The 11338-nt window shown below is 50.2% G+C and overlaps 2 protein-coding genes across 9 annotated transcripts in view; one reads left to right on the top strand and one right to left on the bottom strand.

Moving 5' to 3' along the window:
* The window catches only part of CCT5 (chaperonin containing TCP1 subunit 5), a 192954-nt gene extending 183285 nt beyond the window's left edge, over positions 1–9669 (bottom strand). Inside the window, exon 1 of the mRNA XM_089681042.1 lies at positions 9475–9669. Within this exon, the coding sequence (XP_089537168.1) occupies positions 9475–9579 (105 nt within the window). The 5' untranslated portion in view covers positions 9580–9669. The remainder of the gene's footprint in view (positions 1–9474) is intronic.
* A 24-nt stretch (positions 9670–9693) lies between these two features.
* Positions 9694–11338, top strand: part of ATPSCKMT (ATP synthase c subunit lysine N-methyltransferase) — a 311720-nt gene continuing 310075 nt past the window's right edge. For 2 of the 8 annotated variants that reach the window (XM_089681058.1, XM_089681056.1), the window contains exons 1-2: positions 9720–9811; positions 9895–9965. The gene's annotated coding sequence lies outside the window, so the exon portion shown is untranslated. Of the gene's footprint in view, positions 9812–9894; positions 9966–11338 lie in introns of all 8 variants that reach the window. The other 6 variants (XM_089681055.1, XM_089681051.1, XM_089681052.1 and 3 more) reach the window with 5 other exon arrangements.

Genomic DNA, 11338 nt, shown 5'->3' with positions numbered 1-11338 from the left:
GACACACACACACACACACACACACACAGAGCGAGACACACACACACACACAGCGAGACACACACACACACACACACACACACAACGAGACACACACACACACACAGCGAGACACACACACACACACACAGCGAGACACACACACACACACACAGCGAGACACACACACACAGCGAGACACACACACACACACACAGCGAGACACACACACACACACAGCGAGACACACACACACACACAGCGAGACACACACACACACACAGCGAGACACACACACACACACAGCGAGACACACACACACACACAGCGAGACACACACACACACACAGCGAGACACACACACACACACAGCGAGACACACACACACACACAGCGAGACACACACACACACACAGCGAGACACACACACACACACACAGCGAGACACACACACACACAGAGCGAGACACACACACACACACAGCGAGACACACACACACACACAGAGCGAGACACACACACACACACACACACACACACAGAGCGAGACACACACACACACACACACAGAGCGAGACACACACACACACACACAGAGCGAGACACACACACACACACACAGAGCGAGACACACACACACACACAGAGCGAGACACACACACACACACACAGAGCGAGACACACACACACACACAGAGCGAGACACACACACACACACACAGAGCGAGACACACACACACACAGAGCGAGACACACACACACACACAGAGCGAGACACACACACACACACAGAGCGAGACACACACACACAGAGCGAGACACACACACACACACACACACACACACAGAGCGAGACACACACACACACACACACACAGAGCGAGACACACACACACACACACACACACAGAGCGAGACACACACACACACACACACACACACAGAGCGAGACACACACACACACACACACACACAGAGCGAGACACACACACACACACACACACACACACACACAGAGCGAGACACACACACACACACACACACACACACACACAGAGCGAGACACACACACACACACACACACACACACACAGAGCGAGACACACACACACACACACACACACACACACACAGAGCGAGACACACACACACACACACACACACACACACAGAGCGAGACACACACACACACACAGAGCGAGACACACACACACACAGAGCGAGACACACACACACACAGAGCGAGACACACACACACAGAGCGAGACACACACACACACACACAGAGCGACACACACACACACACACACACACACACAGAGCGACACACACACACACACACACACACACACAGAGCGACACACACACACACAGAGCGACACACACACACACAGAGCGACACACACACAGAGCGACACACACACACACAGAGCGACACACACACACACAGAGCGACACACACACACACAGAGCGACACACACACACACACACAGAGCGAGACACACACACACACACACACACACACACACACACAGAGAGCGAGACACACACACACAGAGCGAGACACACACACACAGAGCGAGACACACACACACAGAGCGAGACACACACACACACAGCGAGACACACACACACACACACACACAGAGCGAGACACACACACACACACACACACACACACAGCGAGACACACACACACACACACACACACACAGAGCGAGACACACACACACACACACACACACAGAGCGAGACACACACACACACACAGAGCGAGACACACACACACACAGAGCGAGACACACACACACACACACACACAGAGCGAGACACACACACACACAGAGCGAGACACACACACACACACAGAGCGAGACACACACACACACACAGAGCGAGACACACACACACACACAGAGCGAGACACACACACACACACACAGAGCGAGACACACACACACACACACACACACAGAGCGAGACACACACACACACACAGAGCGAGACACACACACACACACAGAGCGAGACACACACACACACACAGAGCGAGACACACACACACACACACACAGAGCGAGACACACACACACACACACACAGAGCGAGACACACACACACACACACAGAGCGAGACACACACACACACACACACACACAGAGCGAGACACACACACACACACAGCGAGAGACACACACACACACACAGCGAGAGACACACACACACACAGCGAGAGACACACACACACACACACACACAGCGAGAGACACACACACACACAGCGAGAGACACACACACACACACAGCGAGAGACACACACACACACACAGCGAGAGACACACACACACACACAGCGAGAGACACACACACACACACAGCGAGAGACACACACACACACACAGCGAGAGACACACACACACACACACAGCGAGAGACACACACACACACACAGCGAGAGACACACACACACACACAGCGAGAGACACACACACACACACAGCGAGAGACACACACACAGCGAGAGACACACACACAGCGAGAGACACACACACAGCGAGAGACACACACACAGCGAGAGACACACACACAGCGAGAGACACACACACACACACAGCGAGAGACACACACACAGCGAGAGACACACACACACACACAGCGAGAGACACACACACACACACAGCGAGAGACACACACACACACACACAGCGAGAGACACACACACACACACAGCGAGAGACACACACACACACACACAGCGAGAGACACACACACACAGCGAGAGACACACACACACAGCGAGAGACACACACACACACACAGCGAGAGACACACACACACACACACAGCGAGAGACACACACACACACAGCGAGAGACACACACACACACACACAGCGAGAGACACACACACAGCGAGAGACACACACACAGCGAGAGACACACACACACACAGCGAGAGACACACACACACACAGCGAGAGACACACACACACACAGCGAGAGACACACACACACACAGCGAGAGACACACACACACACACACAGCGAGAGACACACACACACACACACACAGCGAGAGACACACACACACACACAGCGAGAGACACACACACACACACACAGCGAGAGACACACACACACAGCGAGAGACACACACACACAGCGAGAGACACACACACACAGCGAGAGACACACACACACAGCGAGAGACACACACACACACACACAGCGAGAGACACACACACACACACACAGCGAGAGACACACACACACACACACAGCGAGAGACACACACACACACACACAGCGAGAGACACACACACACACACACAGCGAGAGACACACACTTATTATAATACAGTATTTATAAAGCACCAATAGTTCGCTCAGCGCTGTACATTACAAAGGGGGACAGAACATGTGACAGAACAATACCAATACAATGCAAAACATGAGGGGATTGAGGGCCCTGCTCTTTGGAGCTTACAATCTAGGAGGGAGGGGATAGTGGTACAGGAGGAGATGGCTTTGGGGGATGGAGTGGTAGGAGGAGTGGAGGAGGTCGGTCAAGTTAGCAGGGGGTAGGGTAGGCTTCCCGGAAGAGATGGGTTTTCAGGGTGCGCCTAAAAGAGAGGAGAGTAGGTGATAATCTGATGGGTTGGGGCAGGGAGTTCCCAAGGATGGGTGACACCCTGGAAAAGTCCTGGAGGCGGGCATGGGAAGAGGAGACCAGGGAACTAGAGAGGAGGTCTTGTGAGGAGCGGAGTGTGCGTGCTGGGCGGTACTTGGATATTAGGTCAGTGATGTAGTTCGGTGCAGTATGGTGAACGGCTTTGTACGTCAATGTTAGGATTTTGAATTTGATCCGTTGCGCAATCGGAAGCCAGTGGAGGGATTGGCAGAGGGGAGTGGCGGAAACGGAGCGGTTGGAAAGGTGAATGAGTCTGGCAGCCGTATTCAGGATCGACTGAAGCGGGGATAGCCAGCTGTGAGGCAGGCCAGTGAGGAGGGAGTTGCAGTAGTCGAGTCGTGATACGATGAGGGAGTGGATGAGCTGTTTAGTGGTTTCTGGGGTTAGGAACGCACGTATTTTGGCGATGTTGCGGAGGTGGAGTCTGCACGAGTTTGTTAAAGATTGGACTTGGGGCTGGAAGGATAGGTTGGAGTCCAGAATGACACCAAGTACTCTGGCCTGCAGGGCGGATTTGATATTGGCGTTGTTGGATGTGATGGAGAAGTCAATGGGGGGCTGGGGGGAAGACAAGAAACTTGGTTTTGGAGAGGTTCAGTTTAAATCTGATATGTCGCTCAGTAGGTGTGTGATTCGGGCAGAGACCGAGGGGGTGAGGTGGGGGGTTGAGAGATAGATTTGTGTGTCGTCGGCATAGAGGTGGTAGTTGAAGCCGTGTAGTGAAGTGTAGTTTTTTGAGGAGGAGGGGGTGGTCGACTGTGTCGAAGGCCGCAGAGAGGTCAAGGAGTAGGAGCACTGAATAGTGGCCATTAGCTTTGGCAGTTAGAAGGTCGTTGGAGAGTTTGAGTAAGGCGGTTTCGGTGGAGTGTAGGGGACGGAAGCCAGACTGTAGGGGATCGAGGAGGTTGTTGTCGTTGAGGTGAGAGCATAGGCGGGTGTAGATGAGGCGCTCGAGGAGTTTAGATGTAAATGGCAGCAGGGAGATGGGTCTGAGGTTGTTCGGGTCAGTGGGGTCCAGGGATGGCTTTTTAAGTATGGGGGTGATGTGTGCATGTTTCAGAGGGGAGGGGAAAGTGCCTGAGGAGAGGGAGAGATTGAAGATGTGGGTGAGGCAGCGTAGGATGGTCGTAGGAGTTGTGAGGGGATAGGGTCGAGGGGGCAGGTGGTGAGGCAGGCATCAGCGAGGATCTTGGAGACTTCCTCGATGGTGGTAAGGTCAAAGGTGTGGAGTGTTGGGGGAGCTTCAGTATGAGGAATGTAGGGTGGGGTGGAAGTGGAGGTCAGAGCAGTGGTGGGGCCGTGGGAGAGGGGTGATGAGGGGGTAGCTGAGTAAGGGTGAAGGGGGTTGGAGGGAGTTTGAGCAACGACAAAGTCCCTGCGGGTTATGTCGAGGGGGAGGAGGGATGAGGGGGTAGCTGTGTGAGAGGGGACGGGTTGAGAGGGCGTGTGAGTTGCGGCAATGTCCTTGCGAATTGTGTCAATCTTGTTTTTGAAGTGATTGGCAATCTCAAGGGCGGTGAGTGAGGTGCTGGGTGGAGGTGGAGAGAGTAGAGAGTTGAGGGTGGAGAAGAGTCAGCGAGGATTGGAGGAGAGGGCCTTGATGAGGGTCAGGAAGTAGGCTTGTTTGGCTGCATGGAGGGAGGAGGTGTAGGTGCGGAAGGCAGATTTGTAGCGGGTGAAGGCTTGTTGGGATTTTGTTTTGCGTCATAGTCGCTCCAGGGCACGACTGTCGTTTGAGGGTTTTGGTGTGATCAGTCTGCCAGGGCTGGAGCGGTCGGGGTCTGATGTTGCGTGTGGTTAAAGGCGCTAGTGAGTCAAGGGCTGTTGACAGCGCGTTGTTGTAGGCAGTCATGGCCAAGTCGGGGCAGGACAGGGGGAGGATGCTGTCGTGGAGTTGATCAGCTGCAGAGTGGAGGGGGGCAGGGTTAATGTTGCAGAGGTTACAGCTGGTAGTAGTGTGACATTTGGAGGGGTAGGCGTTGGAGGACGAGGAGATAGAGAAGGTAATCAGGTTGTGGTCAGAGAGAGGGAAGGGGGTGTTAGTGAGGTTGTGGGGAGCGCAGCGGTTGGAGAAGACAAGATCAAGGATATTACCGTCAGAGTGGGTGGTGGATTGTATGCACTGTGCAAGTGCAAAAGGAGGAGGTTAAGTGGAGGATATGGGATGTGTCCGGGTTGTCGAGGTTGACAGGGATGTTGAAATCCCCAAGGATGATGATGGGTAGCTCAGAGGAGAGGAAGAAGGGTAGCCAGGAGGAAAAGTCATCCAGGAAGCAGGGTATGGATCCAGGAGGCCGGTATATCACAGCAATCTTCAGGGGGGTTGGGGAGAATAGTCGGACGCAGTGGGCTTCGAAGGAGGAGGATAGGGAGGGGGGGTTTGGGAGGACTCGGAGGTGCTCTGCGGTGACAGGAGCAGACCAACCCCACCACCTTTACGACCGTCAGGTCTGGGTGAGTGGGTCCAGGTGAGACCTCCGTAGGAGAGTGCAGCAGGGGAGGTAGAGTCAGTGGGCTGGATCCAGGTTTCCATGATCGCTAGGAGGTTGAGGGAGAGGGAAACAAAGAGGTCGTGGATGGCGGTAAGCTTGTTGCACACCGATCGGGCGTTCAGGAGTGCACATGAAAACGAAGGGAGAGATTTTAGGGAGCAGGGGGACAGATACTAAGCTGCGGCAGGACGTGGAGGCAAGAAGGTGTTGTGCGGGTGAGGGAGGTGGTGGAGGGCCAGGATTCGGGAAGATGTCCCCCACAGCTAGGAGGAGAAGGGTGAGAAAGGTGGCATGGGAGCGGGATGTGCAGGAGCGTGAGAAACTACTAGTGGAGGTGTTCGGGTCAGTGGGAGAGTGGAGTAATAGGAGGAGGTGGTGGGTGCCGTAGAGGGGTGAAGGAAGCAGTGAGGACACAATATACAATTGTTTGGAAGGAGCAGAGGGATATAGTGAATGAATTTTGGGAACGGAGGAGAGGAAAATGAGGAGGAGTGGAAGAGGCATTTTGGGGAGGTGAAGAGAGCAATAGTAGGGAGATGATAGCAATGAGGGGGAGATGTACAAGTTTTGGGGTGGAGCAGAGGGGTAAAGAAATGAGATTTGGGAACAGAGGATAGTAATAAGATAAGGAGAAGAGGGGGCGTATTATATAAAAGGTACACGGAGTGGGACTCAGGTATGTGAGAGAGGTTTCCCAGGGTGATTGCTTGCAGTCTGCCCAGCATGCAGTAGAGCTTCTTGTTGTTGTGTCTTTCTGCTGCTTAAGTTCAACTGCTGTGTTTAACTGCATCATACTCTTTCAAAGCAGCACTCAATCTGAAGCAGCACCCCATGAGCTGATCTAAATTTATAGGGAGATGCTCAAATGAGCATTCAACTCCACCCAAATTAGAAGCTGATAAGGATCACATGATTAGTGGGGGATGTTTCTCAGGAAACAGACTACAGTCATAAAAACGAGAGCAGCTAGAGGTGAGAACTGGTCAACATATACACAAATATAAATACACCATTTATTCTGAATGTAACAGGAGTCAATGCGTTTTTGAGTTAGGAGCGGAGGTAGGAGAAAGATGCATATTATATATACACATATATACACACACACACACAGTGAAGGGAATAAGTATTTGATCACCTGCTGATTTTGAATGTTTGCTCACTCACAAAGAAATGATCAGTCTAAAAATCAAATGGTAGGTGTATTGTAACACAGACAGAAGAGCAACAAAAAAATTCAAAAGAAATGCATGTCTAACAAATTATACACTGATCTGCATGTTCCATGAGGGAAATAAGTATTTGATCCCCTATCATTCATCAGGATTTCTGGCTATCGGGTGTCTTTCATACAGGTAACAAGCTGAGATTAGAAGCAGTCTCTTAAAGGGAGTGCTGCTAATTAATTTTGTTACCTGTATAAAAGACACCTGTCCACAGGAGCAATCAAACAATCAGATTCCAAACTCTCCATCATGGCAAAGACCAAAGAGCTGTTCAAGGATGTCAGGGACAAGATTATAGACCTACACAAGGCTGGACTGGGCTACCAAACTATCGCCAAGCAGCTTGGTGAGAAAGTGACAACAGTTGGTGCAATCATTCGCAAATGGAAGAAACACAACTGTCAGTCTCCCTAGGCCTGGTGCACCATGCAAGATCTGACCTCGTGGAGTGTCAACGATCATGACAACAGTGAGGAATCATCCCAGAACTACACGTGAAGATCTTGTCAATGATCTCCAGGCAGCTGGGACCAGTCACCAAGAAAACAATTGGTAACACACTACGCCAACAAGGATTGAAATCCTTTAGTGCCTGCAAGGTCCCTCTGCTCAAGAAAGCACATGTCCACGCCCGTCTGAAGTTTGCCATTGAACATCTGAATGATGCAAAGGATGACTGGTTGAAAGTGTTGTGGTCAGGTGAGACCAAAATCGAGCTCAACAACTCAACTTGCCGTGTTTTGAGGAGGAGGAATGCTGCCTATGACCCCAAGAACACCATCCCAACTGTCAAACATGGTGGTGTAAACATTCTGCTTTGGGGGTGTTTTTCTGCTAAGGAGACAGGACAACTGCACCGCATCAAAGGGACGATGGACGGGGCAATGTACCATCAAATCTTGGGTGAGAACCTTCTTCCCTCAGCCAGGGCATTGAAAATGGGTCGTGGATGGGTGTTCCAGCATGACAAAGACCCAAAACACATAGCCAAGGCAACAAAAGGAGTGGCTCAAGAAGAAGCACATTAAGGTCCTGGAGTGGCCTAGCCTGTGTCCAGACCTTAATCCAAATTAAAATCTGTGGAGGGAGCTGAAAGTTCAAGTTCCCAAATGTCAGCCACCAAGCCTTAATGACTTGGAGAGGATTTGCCAAGAGGAGTGGGCCAAAATCCTTCTTGAGATGTGTGCAAACCTGGGGGCCAACTACAGGACACATCTGACCTCTGTGATTGCCAACAAGTACCAAGTCATGTTTTGTGAAGGGGGTTCAAATACTTATTTCCCTCATGAACATGCAAATCTGTGCATAATTTGTTAGACATGCATTTCTTTAGAATTTTTTGTTGCTATTCTCTGTGTTACAATACACCAACCATTTGATTTTTAGACTGATCGTTTCTTTGTGAGTGGGCAAACATTCAAAATCAGCAGGGGGTCAAATACTTATTTCCTTCAGTATATATATATATATATATATATATATATATATATATATATATATATATATATATATATATAGTGTGTATATACATATACACATATACACTGTATGTGAACTTTAACATCCCTACAGGTCAGTTTCACCAATGTAGTAGTATACTCTTGCTTAAAATTTATTACAAAAAACAGGTATTTTTTCATTTACTTAGCACAAAAAACTGTGGTGATTAAATCCCACCAAAAGAAAGCTCTATTTGTGTGAAAAAAACAATGTGGGTACAGTATCACATGGCCACTCAATTGTCAAAGTGCAACATCATTGAATGCTGGCCTGAGCAGGAAAGGGGTGAAAACGTCCGATATTAAAGTGGTTAGAGAGGAATAAAGTGCGGATTCTAACAAAAGGCTGGTTTTGCACTGTATGTTAAAGTGGTACATTTTTAAAATGGAGTGTCACATTTCAAACGTGCCACACACCCCAGCACGTTAGTAAAGGTCGGTAACCGTTGGCAAACCATGTGCCAGTACCACGTTGTTTCGCGAGCTAGCTCTACTAACCAGGTTACAGCAAAGAGACCGTAAATGTGTTCTCAGAAGCATTATCGCCGCTTTCCACTCCTCTCTTTCAGCTCAAAAATGTTCTTACCTTAAGAGCCTCCAACCCGGACAAACGCGATTTGCGCTCTTGGTCTTTGATTATAATAAAAGGACGTCCATATTCATCAAATGCCAACGTACCCAAGGCAGACATGATAATAACGAATGCACGCAAACCCAAATGGAGGCACGAGCACTAACGGCCACGCTGAAATGACCTTACCGGCTTCTATACTGCGCATGCGCAATCAGCGTTTGCTTTACGGCAGTTTCTGGAAACATCTATCTGGAATGTACCATTTGACTAACGTGGGTAGTGACAGTTTGCACATTATTGACATGTTGAATACTTAGTAATGTAGGAAAACTTTCCACGTATAATTTTAGTATGTACAACTTTATTTTTGATTAATTGCCTACGTAATACGGTGCCTGTGTAATTCCTGCAAATCTTTTATTTTTATGTCAGATGTGGGCTGTTCTTGAAGGTTTTGGGTTTCCGTGACGGATGTAATGTGAGTTGGTGCAAATTACATCTTGGTGAGTTGAATTCAACTTTTTAGGAGACAAAGTAACTTGGTATTGTTCAGTTGTTTTAATACAAGTAATAGCCTCGTGCGTTCTGTGGATACCGCTTTCGCCTTTGTTTTTTTTAAGTCATGTTCTGAGTGTGGTTTCCGCCTCTTCATTAGTGTATGTATTTCGTTTCCTGTTAGAAACAGTTGCTTTCAAACTTCATAAGGCTGTTTCCCGAGAAACCCGTTTTAACCACTTGCCTACCAGGCACTTATACCCCCTTCCTTACCAGGCCAATTTTCAGCTTTCAGCGCTGCCGCACTTTGATTGACAATTGCGCGGTCATGCAACATTGTACCCATATGAAATTTTGATCATTTTTTTCTCACAAATAGAGCTTTCTTTTGGTGGTATTTAATCGCCACTGGGCGCTTTACTTTTTGCGCTATAAATTAAAAAAAGTGCAAAAAATTTGAAAAAAAAAAAAAAGTTTATTTGTTTCTTTTATAAAATTTTTCAAACAGGTATTTTTTCTCCTTCACTGATTTGCGTTGATGAGGCGGCACTGATGGGCACTGATAGGCGGCACTGATGGGCACTGATAGGCAGCACTAAAGGGCACTGATAGGCAGTACTAATGAGGTGGCACGGATAGGCGGCACTGATAGACAGCACTAATTAGGGGTCACGGATAGGCGGCACTGATATGCAGCACTGATAGGCGGCACTGATAGGTGACACTGATGATGGGTACTGATAGACGGCACTGACTGGCATCACTTCTGGGCACTGACTGGCGGCACTGACTGGCACAACCCCTGGGCACTGACTGGTGGCACTGGTGGGTGGGCACAGGTGGGTGGCACTGGTGGGCACAGGTGGGTGGCGCTGGTGGGCACAGGTGGGTGGGCACATGTGGGTGGCACTGCTGGGCACATGTAGGTGGCACTGCTGGGCACAGGTAGGTGGCACTGCAGAGTGGCACAGGTGGGGGCACTGCTGGGCACAGGTGGGGGCACTGCTGGGAATGGGTGGGCGGGGCTAGTGGGCGCACAGCTGATCGGAACTTGCGGGGGTCACTGCTGGGCACCGATCATCAGGGCACTGATCATCAGTGCCCTGATGATCGGTGCCGATCCCCGCTCTGACAACTGCCGGTTCTCGGCAGTACTTTCCTCACGATCTGACAGCGTGAGGAAAGTGCAGCCGAGAACCGGCACTTGCATTTTCCTGTGATCAGCGTGTCATTGGACACCGCTGATCACGTGGTAAAAGGCCGGTGGGATCGGCCTTTCACCACATCTCGTGATCAGCTGTGTCCGTAGGACACAGCGATCACGGAGATCGCCGGGTGCGCGCCCCCTGGGGCGCGCAGGAGAGCGCGTTCTGGGAGGACG

The sequence above is a fragment of the Staurois parvus genome, unplaced genomic scaffold, assembly GCF_062004578.1.
Source record: "Staurois parvus isolate SC_StPar_1 unplaced genomic scaffold, SC_StPar_1.0 ptg000257l, whole genome shotgun sequence".
NCBI classification, from domain to species: domain Eukaryota; kingdom Metazoa; phylum Chordata; class Amphibia; order Anura; family Ranidae; genus Staurois; species Staurois parvus.
Note: the sequence above shows the minus strand (reverse complement) of the source record. Positions and strands in the feature narration are given on the sequence as shown.